This window comes from Ursus arctos, unplaced genomic scaffold, assembly GCF_023065955.2.
Source record: "Ursus arctos isolate Adak ecotype North America unplaced genomic scaffold, UrsArc2.0 scaffold_6, whole genome shotgun sequence".
In the NCBI taxonomy this organism is placed as follows: domain Eukaryota; kingdom Metazoa; phylum Chordata; class Mammalia; order Carnivora; family Ursidae; genus Ursus; species Ursus arctos.
Window position 1 is genome coordinate 30,180,650 of NW_026623078.1, and position 20,441 is coordinate 30,201,090.

The 20,441-nt window shown below is 40.8% G+C and overlaps 1 protein-coding gene across 31 annotated transcripts in view; it reads right to left on the reverse strand.

The window, feature by feature from the left end:
* STAU2 (staufen double-stranded RNA binding protein 2) overlaps positions 1-13,568 on the reverse strand; it is a 313,412-nt gene extending 299,844 nt beyond the window's left edge. For 3 of the 31 annotated variants that reach the window (XM_048212632.2, XM_044382757.3, XM_057307916.1), the window contains exons 1-2: positions 12,826-12,935; positions 5,310-5,375 (exon numbers count right to left, since the gene is read on the reverse strand). In XM_048212632.2, the coding sequence (XP_048068589.1) occupies positions 5,310-5,327 (18 nt within the window). In that variant the 5' untranslated portion in view covers positions 5,328-5,375; positions 12,826-12,935. Of the gene's footprint in view, positions 1-482; positions 538-2,759; positions 2,818-4,713; positions 4,733-5,309; positions 5,382-6,029; positions 6,157-11,828; positions 12,070-12,739; positions 12,759-12,825; positions 12,948-13,409 lie in introns of those variants that run through there. The other 28 variants (XM_044382758.3, XM_048212620.2, XM_044382751.3 and 25 more) reach the window with 23 other exon arrangements.
* Between the last annotated feature and the right edge of the window lie 6,873 nt (positions 13,569-20,441).

Here is a 20,441-nt window from a genome sequence, read left to right on the forward strand (position 1 = left end):
GCACAGTTAAGTTACTTGGGACCACTCAAAGCCTTCTGAGGACTCTTCCCAATGCCTCATGTATTACAAGGTCTTTAGACTCTGGATAGTCTAGACACAAACTATTAATGCCTTGTATGAATTCTGGAAATTGTTTTCTTACTGCTTTCCAGTAGTTCTTTCCCTGACTTTGACTAGGTCTTGTCATGCATCTACAGATCATAACGCAGCCAAAAACTCAAGAAGCACCCTTTGCAGATCTCCAGAATGTTTTCATGCTTGAGTGCACTTTTCTACTTACCTATATACTCACCCCTCTTCCCCCAAGTCTCTTCTCTCTGGCACTCTGCCCTGCAATTCTAACCATCTTGGCCTTCCCAAACACTTGTCTTTATTTCCTAATCTCAACAAAGGTGGGCTCTGTTTTGGTTCCTCCTCCTTGCACTGCAGCCTATAAACAACCTCTAGGCTCTACTGTGAACTGGTGTCATAGAAGGGCTTACCTCATTTGTTTCCATTCTCTCAGGGATCAGTCTGATGCCACCTGCCATCCAATGTCTAAAAATCATTGTTTACATATTTATATGTTCTCAAGTTGTTTAAGGAGGAAGAGTATATTATTGCTGCATAACAAATTACCCCCAACTTAGCATCTTAAAAAACAAGCATTTATTTTTTTCACACAGTTTCTGAGGTTCAGCAATCAAGAAGCAGCTTAGCTAGGTGGTTCTGGCTCAGGATATCTCATGAGGTTGCAGTCAAGATGTCGATGGGCCAGTAGTTTACAGCTGGAAACTTGACAAGGGCTGGAAAATCTGCTTCCAAGAAGACTCAGTCACACACTGTTGGCTAGAGGCCTCAGTTCCTTGTTAGCTGTTGGCAGGAGGCCTCAATTTCTCACTACATGCGCCTCTCCATAGAGCCATTCACAACATGGCAGCTAACTACTCTGAATGAGCAAGAGGTGGAGCGGGGAGAGGGGAGGGCAGCACAAAGGGACAGAGAAGAGGCAAAAGCCACAATGTCTTTTATAACCTATCCTTGGAAATGATCCATCACTTCCACCACATTCTATTGGCCACACAATGTGTGAAAGGATTATACAATGGTATATCAGGAAGCAGGGATCATTAGGGCCATCTTGGAAGCTGGCCACACAGAGGAAAAATCCTGTTATGCCAACACAGCAGAAAGCCAAAGCCCTTCTTACATATTTTAACTTCCTTATGTTATTTTTTTAGTCCTCAATCTATAGATGGCATCCTACAGCTTCAACAGAGATTGGCAGATTCTACTCCACAGCCAGACTTGGATAAAATAACTAAGAGTAAGTAGCAGCAGCTTTTAAGAGAAAAGAATAGAGCTCTTGGTGCCTATGGCAAGAAAGAGGAGAGCACTTACAGCAGACCTGGACTTGAAAAACACCCAAGTGCTTTTCATTCCCCCAAACAACTACTCTACTCTAATGACTAACCTAAATGTCTGCCCTCCTTTCTCAACAATCTCCAGAGCCAGACAGCAATAGCAACAGCAATATTAATACCAGTAGCAACAGTACCAGGGCCAATGCTAAGCATTTTGCCTTTGTTATTAGTTCAATTACTCCTCACAACAAACCTGTGAGATAAGTATCATTATCCCTTAAACTCTAGGCCTTAACTTCTTGATAATCGTACCCTAGCTTTACACTTTACAGTGTATCTTGGTACACCTTTATTCTTCCTACATAACACCTGGCTCCCTCTTGCCCTATAGGGTTCTCCTACTCTTCTGGCATTGAAATGCTGTTTTGTCCTGCCTGTCCTCCCATTCCACTTGAGTCAGCTCTTAAAGATTTCTCTTAGTTCCCATGTTCCCAACAAAAACTCTTTCAAAGAAACCACCAGACTACAGAGCCTTCTGTTAATCCCCTCCTGCTGGCCTCTCCCAATGCTACAGCTGCCTAATACAGGCTTCCCCTTAAACGCTGTAGAACACATGCCCTGTCAGGTCTGCCTCATTAACTGATCCCAAAAACTCTGCCTTATTTCAGCCACTCATTTAAAAATATTATTTCACAGCACACGTGCCTTCTTAATTTATATTTCCTACAGCTTAATGTTAAAATGGGTTTCCTTTCCCTGGGGGTTTAAATTAATCACCAGGGAGAAAGGTTCAAAATATACCAAACTCCTACTTAGTACAGTACTGTGGAAACACAGATTCCCACTAGTTATTTGTTGAATAATGAATGAAAAATATAAAGTAATAATTATAAATAGTAGCTCAAAAATTCTCAAGGGGGTATAATCCAAAAAATTTTATTTACAAATAAAAAGGAAAAGTTACCAGTAGACACATATAAACAATTCACAAAGACAAAACACAAAAGAACAACGAATAGAAGCAAATCATAGAAAAGCAAATTAAAATATCACTTTTTGTCAGACAGATTGGCAAACATTGAAAATTTGTCAGAAAGTAAGAAAACAGGCATTCTAATAGATTTTTTTTGTATTTTTGGTATTTATGCATCAAATATCTTTAAAATCTACATACCCGTTTGACCAGGATTTCCACTTCTAATAATTATTTATAAGAAAATACTGGACAAAGGAACATAGTTATATGCAAAAAAAAAAAAAAATCACTGTGGCACTAACTGTAATACAAAATCTGTCCAACAAGAAGGGTTTGATTAAACAAATTTTAGTAATTCCAAACTACGAATTATTAAATCACTTCAGAATATTATATAATCCCAGGTTTTTAAAGTAACATATAGTCACATAAAAACATACCTGCATAGAAAAAAATCTAGAAGTGGTATAGACCCCAAAATGTTAGCAGTGATTATCTCTGTAAAAGAATAGGGGAATTATTTGTGATTTTTTTCCCCTTATCTCTACTACTTAATTTTTCTACATGAGTAGCACATGGACAACACACATTCTTAAAAGGCAAAAGTAAAAATGAAGAGTTACAATTTAAAGGCAGAAGTGTCTCTATAATAGGACATGGAACATTCCCGTGGTCCCTGATAATAATCATGTCAGGCAGAATTAGCATCAAGTAAAATATTTCAATAGCCTTGTTTTTAAGTAGTTCTAGGAACACCCATGGAAGAATCTGTTAGTACTACTCAGGCATCTTAAGACAACAAACAAAAAGACCTCTCAAATACAAATTCAGTACTAATCCAGAAGACAGTGTTGAAACTCACGCAGTAAAAACCTCAACTGCTTTAAGGTGTCAGCTTCAATCACCTTTTCAGGCCTTTTCACACTATCTTGAGAGCCTACACTCCAATAGGAAAGCAGTCACCATGAAAATGATAAAACATCAATCATTCCTAAGTTTAAGATTTCAATGCAACTTTAAGTTTGGCTGAAAAGAGTCTTCTCTGTAAGTTCTATTCCAAAATAGATTGATTTTCCCCTCAGATTTGAACATCTGGGGGGGATAAAACTTAGTCGATAACAAGAGAGAATCCTGAGGTGAGTCTAGAAATACATGTGTGTTACAAGCAAAGCATGTACACCTCTAAGCACTGTGTACAATTTCTAGTCAAAGCACAGGGAACTGCTTGTGGCCCTGCAGAATGTTGCCTAAAATTGTTTGTAGGGCCTGATTCAACATGACCAGTAGCACGGACAGTAAATCTTCATTAGGACTAATCTATAATTTTCAGTGACGTTGCTTGGCATAAAATGTATGTTCTTTCCACCTGTCTATGGTAGACTATGAAACAAATTATTCTGACTGCACCTGTATAATTAACAGCAGGTATCCATACATTTAGCATCAACACAACCTACAACATATAAGCTCCATCAATGCATCCAAGGGGATTTGACAGCGACTATGCAACAAAAAGCACTAAGCATAGTACAGCTTTAAGATTTCTTTAAACCTATATTAGTAACATCTTTGATGAAAGCAATATTTATTGCATGAGAAAATTTTCTAGTACAAGCAGAAAATGAAAGAGCAACTTTGCATAAGAAAGAGATTTTATGTTAATAGCATTGGTGTAAAGCAAGCATATAATACCTAAACTGACAACACAATTATGTGATTATTGTTGAAAAGAATGGCAATCTCCTTGCTTTAGTAACAACCCTAGCACCATCCATCCACTTATTCAGCAAATATATGAAAAACCACATACAGCCAGAAGTATTCTAGGACCTGGGGAGATTAAAGAATAAACAAGCAAAGTTGCTACCTTCATGGAGCACATGGTCTCATAAGGAACAGAGATGTTAAGCAAACAATCACATATTTGAATGTAACTGCGAATGTCAGAACGTCATTAAGGGCAGGGTACTAGGAGAGCAAATAGTAGGATTGGGAGTCAAGTGAGCCAACCACAGGGGAGGGAAAGAGAGGCCCAGGCAGGGGTAATCTATGCAGAGCCCCTGCAGCTGGAATGACCCTGCCCAATCCAGGAACTGAAACATTTAGATTGGAAGCATTTAGATTGTTTCCTGGGCCCATGTTAACTCTGAGATGTAAAAAGACACCCAAGTTAAGAGATAAGGTTGGTAGCTGCTACATGGGTCCAGAGCTCAGGAAAGAGATCTAGACTAAGTATGAACTTAGAAGTCACTGGTTTAGAGATGCGTGTGATGCCCAGGCACTAGACGGTGTTACTTAGGCAAGGTGACCCGAACAGCGTAGGGGCAGGCTTGTATCACTTCCTCAAATCATGCACACACGAGAGTCATTACTCCTTGCAATCAAATTACTTACTTCTCCCAATTTACAAAATCTGGAATAAAACAAAGTATTTTCTAATATTATAATACAATGCCCTATTTGTTCAGAAAGGATAAGATTAAATGTATATAGCTCTTGGAGAAATGTCAAGACCTGAGGAAAATATTTTTTTCAGTGAGTCTAAGACATTGGATGCTAAAGCTTATTTAGCAAGGCACTTCCTTCTAACCTTTTCCAGTGCCCTAGGAAAGGAACTTTTTCTAACACACTAATTTAACTGCTTCATAAGATTGTCACTAGAAAAGCTTTCAGTCTGCAAAACTGCCGCCTACTGAAGCTAGATCACAACTGTAAACATGCTGAATACACCAAGTCCTGGGGGGATGTAACATCAAAAAGACCAGACACACCTTGTGCTCTGCACACTCAAAAGTTTCAGAACAACTTTCAGACCTATCACTATAATCCTTAAACGACCTGCCCTGCACAGTCTATGATGAATATATAATATGTAATTGCTCTACAAAGCAGTGGTCAGGGTTATGGTTACAGAAAAGCTGGGTTAAAATGTTCCACAATGTATGGCCCAAGCACCATATTAAGTAGGACATGCCTTAACACAAACTCACCTGATTTATTTGAAGCATGTTAAAACAATATTGACCAAACTGCTGTATCCCTCACGGCTCCAAAAACTGGAAAATGAAAATGAAGAAATAAAGTTCAACTTAGTTGGTGATCTCAATGATTAGCACTTTAAACACATGTCCTTGATCAAAATCAAATATAAAATGGAGTAGATCTAGATCAACATAGAACTTTCTACGATGATACACATGTTTTTATATCTGCACTGTCTAATCCAGTAGCCACTAGGCACACAGGGCTACTGGGCACCTGAAATGTGGCTAACGCAACCAAGAAAGTAAATCTTTAAGTTTTTTAAAATTCTCTTTCATGTTAATTTAAATTTAAATAACCATACGTGACTAGTGGCTACCATAGGGGACAGTGCAGATCTAGGTTGGAAAATGTCCCTACTGGTCCTACACTTCTAAGACAATTTGAGCAGAAGTGAAGCTATTAAAAATAATCTAAAAATTTCAGATTAATATTTAATATACACTCCCCTTTCTCTAGTAAGTTCTTAAAGAGCTTTGTTTCCAAATTCTATAAGCTAAATTAAGCCTAAAGAAAATGCAATACATAGTCCTCTAGGTGGTATGGAAGAGTACACAGTTAAGATTACCCAGCTGGATTTTTTTTTCTGTTTGTGGTTTTGTTTATCATCGCTATAAAAATAGCACAAACAAAAAATTTCACATAAAATCTTCAGAAAAAGAAATCACCGTCCTGACACATCCCGTTGTTCCATTTGGATTTGTTTCCTTCTGGGTCAGACCTCCTCACCACGTTGTATTTCCTTTCATGTGGCAAACCTCTTCTACACTTAATTTAAAAACAGATACCAAAGAAGGGCAGAAAACCCAAATCTATAAATAAATAAATAAATAAATAAATAAATAAATAAATAAATCATGGATTCTTATAATGGTAAGTTTACATAAAAAGTAAATTATGGCGGGGGCACCTGGATGGCTCAGTTGATTGGTTAAGCATCTGCCTACGGCTCAGATCATGATCTCAGGGTCCTGAGACTAACCCCCAAGTCAGATTCTCTGCTCAATGGGGAGCCTGCTTCTCCCTCTCCCTCTGCCCCTTCCCCTGCTCATGCTCTCTCTCTTGCTCTCTGTATCTCAAATAAAGGAATAAAATCTTTTAATAAATAAATAAATAAATAAATAAATAAATAAATAAAGGGGGCGCCTGGATGGCTCAGTCAGTAGAGCATGCAACTCTTGATCTAGAGGTTGTGAGTTCAAGTCCCACACTAGGCGTAGAGCCTACTAAAAAAAATAAGATAAAGAAAATTAAATTATGTACAGACGGCCCCCTCCCCAATTATCTAAAAAGCCACAACACAGTCTCGATATGCAGCAAAAGAGCTAAATCCAACCACTTGGGTAGAAACTTTTATGCTATGAAGCTTTAATATTAAACTTTCTCTCAGAAACAGAGGTTCTTAATACACACACACACACACACACACTATATATTTATATAACGTGTGTATATATACACACACAGAGATTCACATACATACATATATGGCTACCATTTTCTCAAGATGGCAAACTGGGGTCAATTCAAAATGAATCTGAAAGTTTTCCATATATATCTATCTTATAACAGTGGCCTCAGCATCTGTAACAATTTTTATATTTTCCAAAAGAATCATATGCTGTAGAAATGGCACAAGGCCTGAAGATAACTTAATTTGAATTTTAGTCCAAGCTCTTCAGGAGATTACCTTTTGAGCCTTGGTAAATTACCCTGTGTGTCTTTGAGTTATTTTTCGTTCTTTCTTTCTTTTAAATCTGTAAAAAGTAAACTAAAGTCATTGTGGTAGGCAGCCTTTAACAAATAGAACACAACAGAAATAATGAGATACCACTCACAATATTGGGTTACAAAAAGATCACAACTTCTTTCTTGGGTGTTACCTGCTCTCGTTCTTTCACCTGTTTGCTCTGAAGGAAACTAGCTGCCATATTGTGAGCTGCCCCTTGGACAGTCCCAGCTGGCACAGAACCGAGAGAGGCCTTTGGCCAATAGCCCAAAAGAAAGTGAGGCCTTCAGTCCAATACCCCCCAAGCAAATGAATCCCGCCAAGAGCTAGATGAATGAGCTTGGAAGCAGATCTTCCCCTGGTCAAACACTCAGATGAGAACAGTGTCCCAGTGACAGCTTACCTGTAAACTCTGAAAGACCTTGAGTCACAAGCACCAGGTAAGCTGCACCCAGATTTCTAACCCACAGAAACTGAGATAATAACTGTTGGTTTTAAGCCTTTACTTTCTGGGGTAGCTTATTAAGCAACAATAAATAAGACAATCCCATTCAACTCTAAAATTCTATAATCCTATGGCGCTTTAGGTATTAATGAACATATCTAGGTAGGTCAAAAAAATTAATTCCCTGTTTAACATGACCAAATGAGTTACAGTAGAACTTGAAAATGATAAATTATGAAACTTCAACATTTACATTTTATTCAAAAGATGAAATCACTAAAAAGTGCGGGAGTAGTCAAATGGTACTAAAATACACTAGCTATAACTAAAAATACAGATCCAACCAATATTCATTTTTTTAACTGAAAACAAGTCATTTGGAGCTAAAATGTGAATAAACCACTAAAAGCATCTCAGTGACTTAGTGTCCCTTACTTTCTAGAATCTAACATTATTTAGTAAGCACTCACCAAATCTGAGAATTTCTATTTTGTATTATTTGATGTAAGCCTCTAAAAGTAACAGATGCTTATCTATAGACCTGAATGTGTTTCTTAAATATCGGAGGTTTTAGGGTTTAAATCCAATGTAAGTAACATACAGCGTTATGTTAGTTTCAGGTGTACATTATAGTGGTTCAGCAATTCAATATATTACTCAGTGCTCACATTAACTGTACTCTTAATCCTCTTCAGCTCTTTCACCCACCCCCACCTACTTGTACTCTACAGTTAAGAGTCTATTTTTTGGTTTGCCTCTTTTCTTTTTTCTTCCTTTGTTCATTTGTTTTGTTTCTTAAATTCCACATATAAGTGAAATCATACAGTATTTGTCTTTCTCTGACTGGCTTATTTCACTTAGCATCGTTCCATCCATGTTGTTGCAAATGGCAAGATTTCATTCATGCCTGAATAATATTCCATTATAAATAACACTGCAATAAACATACAGGCGCTCTTCAATATCAGAGTTTGTAACACTAGCGACTGATTCCAAGAAGTAGGCACAATAAGATATAAGGGTACATTTTTTAAAGTTCTAACGTTCTGATATACAAAAGGTAGTTTTAAGAAGAAACAAAAATAAAAGCACCTATTTGCTTAAAATTGACCATACAATTTTAAGTATTCTGTAAGCCTCACATTCACAATTATAAAGATCTGTATAAATTAAAACATGAAACTATGTCTATCATAGCACTCTGTGAGGTAACTGGGTAATATTCCGAAGTTATTCCTTTTTTACCAACAAATTTTATTACACTTACATCAATATAAAGATTATAATTCACAACCACACTATGGACAATTCAGAATGCCCAGTGACACGTCTTTAACACTTCCTTTCTCCTCTACAGACATGCCTGCTCTACTGTCCTATATTTTAAAAACTTGATAAAATATCAATGAAAGGCAGAGCAGTTTTACACTGCCTATGATTTCGTCAAATCCACCTCTCCTCCTCTGTCAAAAAAGTTTCCAGCTACAGTTCATTCCAATTACAGCTAAGTACTTTTAGAGAAACCTATTCACATGTCCCAAAAATGCCCTACAGTGATACCCAGTCAGGCACATTAGGACATGCAGTTCCAGATTCCAAGCTACTAAATGGAAACAGGGCCGTTTATGGCGAGAGGTCACTACTAACTGTAGAAGACTTGCTGCTCGGGAAGAACTGCAAGTCCATCGTGTATCTGAAATGTGCTGCTGCTGCAACTTGCTGCATTTATGATTACATTTTGCCCAGCTGGTAAGTTGAAAGCTGTACAAAACTCAATCTATAAAATCCTCAACAATTAAATACTGCTTCATAAAATGGCATTATTAAATTAATTTATCTATAAATTTTTATATCAGCACCCATCCCACAACTGACAGGTAATCCTCACTTAAATGTCTTGTTTGACAATATGAAAATCAAAAACATTTACTAACACCATTCTTAGGCTCCAAAATACCATAAAACTAAACTAAATATCAGCTCAAAACTTCTTACTCTAAAAAATTCATGGGGTCCTTAAAAAGCATTAAAAAATGGATTTTTTAAATTCTCATTTCTTTTTAAAAGTATGTACCCAAAAAAACTTTTACATAAGAAAAACAAAATAATTTAATATAAATTTTAGTATCTCCTAAGAGCCTATGAAAGATTCTAAGTATATAGAAATCCCACCACCAACCAAGAAAAAAGAAAACGTAACATTTATCAGACACTAATGTTATATACCACATACTATACTTTGTCATTTTTATGTTAATTCATTTAATCCTCATGACCTTAGGATGTAGGTGTTATCTCCACTTCTCTAGAAGTTGCATTACATCCCCATAGTCCACTGCAAGGATTAAAACCTAGTATGGTCTGGTTTGAAGTCCTCATCTCTTCATTATACACTAAATTTACAAAGATTTCACTTCTTAAAATTTTTCCTGTCACAAAGGTCTTGACCTCTAGGACGACATAATGGTAAGGCTCCTATATACAACTCTGGGGACTTATTTAAAATCAAATGACTATACATACATAAATATAAATTGTAACTATAGATTCTAGACACTCATTTAATATTTTCTTGAGTACCTATAACAGGCACAAGTGTATCTACACATAATTTGATCATACCGTGCCTCTCTCCAACTATTCTAATATTAACACAATTCAATTTTGTAAAATCTAGGTTTTTCTCTCTTTATTATGATCTGTACACATGAATGATGACACCCAGAACTCAGAGTGTATAAAAGGGGAGCATAATAGTAGAGAGGTTAGCTACAAAGAAAAAAACCCAACCCCAACATATTGACCAATTATATCTTCCAGAATCTGATCCCAAACAGGAAAACCACTCAGCCTCACTTTCCGTATTGTTTACACACTAAAAAGTTTCATGATCATCTTAGATAGTCTTGATATTCTTTGTTGAAAACCAAACCAACCCACTCTTTCCTAGAACTTCATTCCAGGCAAGCCAAGTAAGCTAAAATATAAAATGTAAATGGCTTTCCATGCTGATTAGGAATAAAGAGGCGGGTGCGCCTCGTCGGCTGCCTTTGGCTCAGGGCGTGATCCTGGGGTCCTGGGATGGAGCCCCGCACCAGGCTCCTCCGCTGGGAGCCTGCTTCTTCCTCTCCCACTCCCCCTGCTTGTGTTCCCTCTCTCGCTGGCTGTCTCTCTCTGTGTCAAATAAATAAATAATATCTTTAAAAAAAAAAAAAGGAATAAAGAGGCATAATGTAACTTACCCTCAAGTGGTCCAGGAAAAAAATATTATGTACATATGACTGACAGAGATCTAGCGATAAGTGGGTAAAACGGTAACAGGTGAATCTAAGTAAAGGTTACAAGAGTATTCTTTGTATTGTTCTTGCTACTTTTCTATAAGCCTGAAATTATTTCCAAATAAAAAGTTAAAAATTATATGCCATTCTACCTGTACTTAATACATATTCTGATTATACAGCAACATTTTTACAAATACAAAGCAGATTTTTGAGGAAAAATTCAGTGATCTGTTAGGAAATATGCACCATATCCTAACCAACTAACAATCACTTAGAAATAAATTTCAAACTACCCTGCTATGTAATGAAATGTGGCAATGGTAACTTCAGTTGAAATCACAGCAGGGAAAAAAACAACAACAGCATACACACCACATAGTTTGGTATAAATGCCTCACAAATTTAATACAGGCCTGCTGCAAAATGCAGCAGATCTACAATTCAAGTGATACGTGCAATCTCTGGTTTGCAGTAAAATATAGACAAACTAAAAAATCAAACACTTGCCATGTTACAAAACAACTGAGATGCAAGATGTCTTGGGTTTGATTGTTGTATTAACTAAGATTTTTTTTTTTCCACTGCAGCTCAATTCACAACAGTATATTTGCATCGTCTTAAGAAAGGACTAGGAAAGAAATACCCTCCCGGGGAAATGTTGCAATCTTCTCTCCTACAAGGTTACTATTATCCTGCCTTCCCATCACAATTTTGAATTCAAGTGTTCACCACGGTTTCTTAAAATGTAAGGATGCATCAGAAGAGAAGCAATGCTCAGCAAAAGTTCACCAAAATTGTGAAATCAAACATTAAAAATAAGGGTTTCAGCTAACAGTAATACACCTTTAAAGGATCGTCTCTATCCTTTCTGCAGGAACAACCCACTTTAAAATCCTTCAGTACATTCCCTTAATTGAACGGCCCATCTCTACACCAACAGTTCTTAACCTTTTGGGGGGCGGGGGGGGCGGGTCACGCCGAGTACGGACCCTCTCCCAAGAAAATTACTCACAAATGCAAAATTCTGCACATATTTCCAGGGACTTCCAGAACCCCCGAAGCCATTATCCCCGCCCCCCTCCCTAAGAATCCCAGTTCAGCATCTCCTCGATTGCCTCTGCAGAACACTCCCCTCACCACAATCCCCGGCTCTCCCCGGGAGGGACTGGAGGCTCTGCCCTCACACCGCGGATTCTGTAACTGATCTTTGTCTCTCCGCCCAACTCCCTTCACCTCGGCAAGGTCACTAACTGCCAACTACCCCTTTAAGCCGAGCCATCACGGTAGTAGTTCCTACGAGCCACAGAAGAACTTGCCTGTCATAGGATATATTTTGCCCCTCGGCCCCACCTACCTTCCCCATTTCGGCGTGTTACGTCTTCACCACTTGCCCATTATACAGAAATAGCCACCAGCACCACCCCCCGGCGAGCCCCTGGCCCGCCGCTCCTCCCGCGCCCCCAGGGCCATTCCCCGCAGACCCTCCAGGGCCTCGCTCCATCTCCTCCCCACCCTTCCCCTCCGCAGGGACCCACCCTCGGGCCCTCCTCCTCCCTCCCTCCCACACTGCCGCTTCACCCACCGTCCCCCCTTCGGGTTGTTCCCACGGGGGCCCCCAAGATCCCACCTTCAGGGCCCTCCGTCGGGTGCCTGCCTCCCCCACCCTCCCCCAACCCCGGCATTCCATTTACGCCGGCCTCCTAGCCTTCCTCCCGGCTCCTCCCCTCCGGACACCTGTGTCGTCCCAACCGTCCACACACGCCCCCCCCCCAATTCATTCGCCCCGTCCCCGGCTCAGCACCCCCACAGTCCTCTTCCCCTCCCCCCTCCCGCCAGGAGAGAGCCCAAGGAGGGAGGGAAGGGGCGGGGGAGGGGAGGCCGCTAAGGGGCCGCTCTTCTCGGGGTTCGCCGCGCGCAGCGGACCTGCAAGGCTCCCCAGCGCCCTCTGTCTCCTCCGCCAGCGGGGCGGAAGTCGAGGCCTCCCGGACGCCCCCAACGAGGGTATTTACCTTCTTGCCAGGGACACTTTGCAAACGGCTCCAACATTGGCAAGCACTACAGAGGACTGACCCCGCTCGGCCGCCGCCGCCGCCGCCGCCGCCGCCGCCGGCTTCCACCCCTTGGGCTCCCCGCCCCCCGCCTCCGCCCGCCTTCCCTGCGCTCCCGCCGCGCCCTCCCGGGCCCGCGCCGCGCGCCCCCGCCTGCGCAGCCGCTCCCGCGCCCCAGTCAGCCCCGCGCGCACGCGCGCTCCCGGCCCTCCGCGGACCCGGAACGCGCGCCCGGCGCCGGCCCTAGCTCCATTCCTCCTCCCGCCGGCCCGCGGCCGAGCGCGGCCATTGTTCGCGCCGCCGCTCCCGCCCCCTGGCGGCCGTCCGGCCCCCCGCAGCAGCGGCCGCCGCGGGCGCTGCGGTGCTGGCGCCGGCACAGTGGGCCCCGGGGCGAGGGCCGTTCCCTGAGGTGTAGGGAACGAGGGCTAGAGAGTGCCAGGGGAGCGCGCCCCGTCCGCAGTCTCCTGGTCCCCCGCTCGGCTCCCTGGCCTGGCTCCCCGCCCCCTCGGCTGCAAAGGGTGGGCCTGAGGCAGCCCCTTCCACACCTGCACTCGGCAACTGCCTCCGCCGCTCAGTTGACCTTCTGCTCTTTCTAGACGCCGCCACGCGCCCGGATTCTCTGCCCGTACCTTCCCCAGGCTCTCTGGCTGCCCCCCTCTGCTCTGCTGGGGACACGCGACCATCCCGCGTCTGCTCCGGCCGCCGCTGTGCGATGCACGGTTTAGCGGATCCTGCACCTTTCCAGACTCGGGGAGGAGGGGGCGGGGGAGGAGGGGAGGGGGTTAGTGCAACTGTGTCGCCCAGAAAACACTAGTGATCAGTAATCGCCTGCTCTCCAAGATCGGCAGCGTGGCCAAACATACTCCTCCACCAAATAAATAAATAAATAAATAAATTTATATATATATATATCTCCCACCAACAAGCCCATATATATATTTATATGTTTTTATATATACGTTTATATTTATGTATATATGTTTATATTTATATTTATGTATATATCGTATTTGGTCACATGAAAAAGAAATCCTTAGAATAAAAAATGAGGACCATCTTAGAACATTGCCCTAGATCCTAGATTATTGAGGCAAGAGTGCCAGAAAACTCGAATTACTTCTTGATTCGTCCTGGTTTTGATGTGGGTTACAGATGTCCAGATGACTTAACCCGGCTAAGCCCAGTGAAATTCAACTCTTGACTTACTAAACGGCACTAAAAATAATTTGACAATAAAGTAAGTCTAGAAATAGAATTATTACTTTGTTTTCACCAACTTCCCCATTTGCATTATTATTCCCAGAGTTCCTTCCCAATATCAGTCCCCACCTGGAAAATGTCTACCAAGCCTGTGATTTCAGTCATCCCTAAAACTGATAGTTCTGTCTGCAACTGGGGAGACAATAATAGTCTGGTGGTTAAGCCAAGGGCACCAGAATCAGATAAACAAGCCTGGCTATGGACTTGCTAACTTCGGGACCAGGGGCATATTACTTATTCAATGAGTCTGTTTATCCTTTTGTTCAAGAGATTACCTATGATAATATGTATTTAAATGTGATTGTATATAAAGCCCTTTAAACTGGGCCTGGCATATGGTAAGATAGTAGTTACTGTTACATTTTCCTCTTAGAACTTTCCTAAGCTTCTTCCCCTCTTCACCTCTGCCAATTCCCTCATACTTAACATGTTAACCCTCCCTAAATCTGCTCTAGTTCTTGATTAGTGACTTCTAGCTTCTCAAGCCTAGCATCTAGTCAACATTCAAATACTTGTGGAAGGTTTGAATGACGCATGCCCTTCCTACCAGCGGTTCTCCAGACAAGCCTACCACTTTTGTGTCTTTCCATAGGCTCTTACCCTCTCCCTGCAGTCCATCCCCCCTCACCGGATGAAGAAATCATCCTTCAAATAATTGCAAAAGCAGCTCCTTGAGAGTCATTTTCTGACTCCTCTGGGCAGGCCAGTGCTGTCTCCTGACTCTTCCATGACGTTGTAGGTATCTTCAATGGTTCTGAGCCCATCTCTCCTCACCGAACAGTGCTCCTTTTCAGGGAAGACTCTGTGTCTCGTTTACCTTTGTAGCCCCAGCATCCAAAAGCAAGAGGGTAGAAGTAAGTGCATTTGGAATAAATGGATGAGCTTATGCTTTTGAAAATGACTCGAGTGGTCAGTAATTTCATCCCTTTTGATTCAGACAAAGTTAATTGAAAACTTTATCTCCACTGTACCTCTTTCTTATAACTGATTTTAAGTCTTTGGTTTTCCACTTGCTAACTAGGGGACCATGGGCATGTTCCATTTAAACCCCAAATAGATTGAATTTTTAAAGTTCTGTTGAGGAGGAAAAATTTCTCTTTACCCTTCTAGATTCTTTGGATGGAAAACTGATATAAAACAGATTAACAAGAGAAATACTAACTACATATACCTATGGGAGCCCCATAAGCACAAGAGACCCAAGGACAAGTCAGACGATTGAGGTTTATATGCCATTCTAAGCTAAGAAATGGGATAGGAGCCTAGAGCTTCAAATGGGAGGACGGTGATTCAGAGGATGATAAGAAGAGCAGATGTTTGGTAATTAGATATTTGTCCTGCCATACAGATAGGTCATTCAGATAAAAGATATCTCTGGTTATAGCTGTCTCTCTCTCTCTCTCTGAGCCAGATCCCATATGTAAATTCTTTAGCTAAGAGAGACATAAAGCTTTTCTTGAGTCTGCTGGGTCTTGATTGTCTTCAGCTCAAAATAATCTACATGCAAAAGTGGCATATTTTGGGGTGGCATATTCTGCTCCCCTTCAAGCTGTAATAATCGGAGAGCAATTTGTTGTTAAGCTTGAACCCACTTTCAGTTGCTCAAGTATATACATTTAGCATCAGTACTTGAAATCACCTGAGTGATATGGAAATCCACACATAAATCTATGATCCTCTGAAGATATTACTTTAAAATAAAATATTTCGGTAGGAATTGAAAGTAGTGGATATTTAAAGAAGAGTGGCCCTATAGACAGCTGACTAAAACAAAGCAACAAATTTATCAGTGCATCTTTAGCAGGTACCACTGTAGTGAAATAGTCAACCATCAGAAAAATATACTTTCAAATTCATCTTTGTCAGGTTTGAGCAATTTGAACGGGACAGATTCCCGAATCACAAGCCACGATTTCTCTTCCAACTATGTCCTCTCTTCTCATATATACTTTTTAAAGTTTTTTTGTTTTTGTTTTTGTTTTTTTAGCAATCTTTATACCCAATGTGGGGCTCAAACTCATAACCTCAAGGTCAAGAGTCACATGTTCTTCCAAGTGAGCAAGCCCGGAGCCCCCTCTCTTTTCTTATATTATTACATCCTTTTCTAAACATCTGTTTCCCTGTAAAATTCATCTAGCCCCAGTGCCCACCATATAAATTACTCTCCTTTATATGCTTATATTAACATATTTGTATCACTACAGGGTATGTATTTCTTCCAGTATACCTTCAGCTCCTTGAAGACAAGAACAATGACTTCCTTAGCTTTGCTTCTTCAGCATCTAGCAGAGAGTACCTACGGTGATCAATAAGTGCTTGTTCAATGAACGGATTGGTGAATTTGACAAACATTTACAGAGTGCCTACTATATGCCGAGTACTATTTATGGCCCAGGGACATAGAACAATGAAAAAAGTCTGCAAAATCTTTCTCCTCCTTACAGAGGAACTTACAGAGGAATTGAATGAATAAATGCATGAAAAAAAAACATTTCCAAATCCTTTACCTATTAGAATAGCATTCTGGAAATTCCCAGTGTATTTGTGTGTTCACAAATATTTTGATTGTTTGGAAATCAATATTTTTTCCGTAATAATGATGACAAAATAGTTATTAGTAATGAAGGGTAGTTAGAAGAAAGGCAGGCAGGGACAAGCGGCGCACCTGAAGAGGAAACCACCCTTTAAAGGACTTTACACCACCCTGGAAGGAGCCCTCCACCCTTTCCCACATGATAGGTAGATGACAAAAACCTGATTGGGTGATAGGCAAGTGGAGGATTAATCAGATTTAAAAAGCCCACCAACAAGCCCATAAAAAGCCCTAGACTTAGAAATTCCAGTGGCAACCCTCTCAGGTCCCCTCCCTCCTCCTCGGGAGCTTCGTAGTATCACTCAATAAACTTTGTTTTGCTGCCCACCACTCTTGGTCTAGGCTACCTCTTCCTTATTTGAAGTGGCGTGACCAAGAACTGTGGGCACCAAAGGAAAAGAAATCCTGCAACATTAGGGTATCAGTTGTCTAAAACACTGTACTAAGAAAAAAAGAGTAGAAATAAATTATGTTATAAATATAATCATTAAGAGTAAGGAAACAAAATTTTATTTAATAAAGTATACAGAGGTTCTTTTAAGTCTCATGAAACATAATGTTCAGCAAGTATTTTTTTTTTAAGATTTTATTTATTTATTTGACAGAGAGAGACAGCCAGCAAGAGAGGGAACACAAGCAGGGGGAGCGGGAGAGGAAGAAGCAGGCTCCCAGCGGAGGAGCCTGATGTGGGGCTCGATCCCAGAACGCTGGGATCATGCCCTGAGCCGAAGGCAGACACTTAATGACTGTGCCACCCAGGTGCCCCATCAACAAGTATTTTTGAATAAATAATAGGGAACCAATTATGCTTATATTGACTTTTCTTTTTCCTTCATAGCTATCAACTTCTCTCTAAAAATCTGTTTTTTTCGGGGCACCTGGGTGGCTCAGATGATTGGGCGTCTGCCTTCAGCTCAGGTCATGATCTCCATCCAGGTCCTGGGATCTCCAGGTCCTGGGATCCAGCTCCGATTTGGGCTCCCAGCTCAGCAGGGAGTCTGCTTCTGCCTCTCCCCCTGCTTGTGCTGTCTCTCTGTCTCTCTCTCAAATGAATAAATAAAATCTTCAAAAAATAAATAAAAATAAATAAAAATCTGTTTTTTTCCTTGAATATATCTACACTTTCCACCATTCCAGAAATTTGTGTCACCTATGTTCTGTCTGCTATTTTTATTCTAACTTATTTATTAGATACTTAATGGCATTTAGTCTCCATTTCAAACTTACCCAAAATACAAGATGAGATAGCTTTGCAATCTGCTTTTTTCATTTCAATCTGTGTTTTATCATCTGTAAATTGGGTTCTTTTATTGAATATGTACTTGTACTATGTTTATCTACAGTGCAATGCACTCATAGAATTCTTCTGTTCACAGGTATTTTCCTTCTAGCCTGGGTTCTTCCTCTTTTTTTTTTTTTAAGATTTTATTTATTTATTTATTTGACAGAGAGAGACAGTCAGCGAGAGAGGGAACACAGGCAGGGGGAGCGGGAGAGGAAGAAGCAGGCTCCCAGCAGAGGAGCCTGATGTGGGGCTCGATCCCAGGACTCTGGGATCACGCCCTGAGCCGAAGGCAGACGCTTAACGACTGAGCCACCCAGGCGCTCCATCTTCCTCTGTCTTTTGAATGACATGTTTCATTTTTGTATTATTATGTTTAATATTTCTATTATTATTGACCTAATTTGAACATGATTTATCTTTATTTTTATTTTTTTTAATTTTATTTATTTGATAGAGAGCGAGAAGTAGCATGATTGACCTGTGATGACTGACCTAATTTGAACATGATGTATTTTCATTTTTATTTTTTTTGAATTTTATTTATTTGATAGAAAGCGAGAAGTAGCATGAATAGTGGGGAGGTGCAGGGGGAGAAGCAGACTCCCTGCTGAGCAGGGAGCCCAAAGTGGGACTGATCCCAGGACCCTTAGATCATGACCTGAGCCAAAGACAGATGCTCAACGAACTAAGCCATCCAGACATCCCTGAACATGATTTATTTTTCTCATTTTGTTCATGTCTAACCTAGGAGGCTCTCTCCAGATCCACTGTTATTTTACCATTGCCCAGTAGAACATCTGGGGAATAAAATTGTTTTGTTTCATTCATGTCATTTGTTTTTAGGAATGGGAGAGTGTGATGTTGTGATATAATACAAAATATTTAATTTTGTATATGTCCAGGGTTTGTGGCACGATGCTCCTAAAACTCTTATAATATCCCTAAGTGATAAGAGTGATAGGAGCATCTTTTGCTATAATATTTGGGTTTTGTTTCCAGCTCCTGAAATAGCTGCAGGGTATTAAAGGTATTAAAGAGTGCCTTTTGCTTTCATAAAAAGTCCCTTTCAACCACACCTGGGTTTATGTTCATGAGTTGACTTTTGGAAAGCCCCTAAGGACTGAGGTTGCTAAGGGAACAAACCACGTCTTAGAGGGTTGAAACCTTTGGGCCCACCTTTTGACCTCCAGGGCTGGGGAAGAGATCGCCAATGGCTGATGATGTCATCATTCATGCCTGCATAATATACCTCCATAAAAAGCTAAGTGAAGAAGAGAGCTTCCAGGTTGCAGACATGTCAAGGGGCTGGTGGGGTGGGGGTGGGGGGATGCAATGCCTGGGGAGGACAGGGAAGCTTCATGCCCTGTCCCCCATTCCTTGTCCTATGCACCTCTTCACTTTGGCTGTATCCGAGATGAATGTTTTCATAATAAACTTGTACTCTAGTAAGCAAATGTTTTCCTGTGAGTCACTCTAGCAAATTACTGAGCCTGAGGAAAGAGTGTGGGAACCCTAGATTTCTACCCAGTCAGTCAGAAGCACTGGTGAAAATCTGGACTTTCAATGGACATGTGAAGTGAGGGGAGTGACACAGTCTTGTGGGACCGAGTTCTTAACCTGTGGGGTCTGCACTAAGCCCATGCTATTCAAGTCAGAATTGCTTGGTGTAGAAAATCCATACAACTGGTGTCATCTGTTGGTGTGAGTAGTAGAATAAAGAAAAACTATGTTTTTTCCCATTTAGTTGGTGTCCAGAGAATCAGAGAATTGGTTGGTGGTGTAGGAAAACATTCCAGAGAAAGAATCTATCATTTGGCTTTATTCCACCATATTTACCCTAACTTTCCGATACTTTTCTTTAAACCACATATAGCTAACAAAGGCTAGAACTGTGCCTTCTTTATAATTATTTAAATTTCTTTGCAATGGAAATAAATTTGTAACATCTCTGAGCAAGAGGGGTGGGGAGGATGGCAGGTGTTAGTGCTTAAATAAGTTCAATGACATCTTCAAACACTTTTTAATTGTGACTACTTTGAAAGGCACCATCTTAGCAATCACCTCTCCATCTTTCCTCATTGTACCCCCCTTCTCAAAAGACTTCATTATTCATAGAACATTCTGTCCCTTCCCATTTGTAAAGGAAGAAAAAACCCTAAACATTCTAGCTATTTATACCTTCTCATTCTTTCCTCTCTTTGGTAATTGTCAATGACATTCTGCATTAGTAATATATTGCAGGGCAATAAACCATGCCAAAATTTAGTGGTTTAAAAGAACAGCAATTTATTTAGTTCAAGCAGTTTGGGGAAGGCTTAATAGCTGGTCCCTGCTCCATGCAGAATTACCTAGAGCATCTCATAGACTAAGCCTGTGTAGGGATGTGCTTATTCACATCTGTGGTTGATGCTAGCTGTCAGCTGGCACCATCAGCCAGAA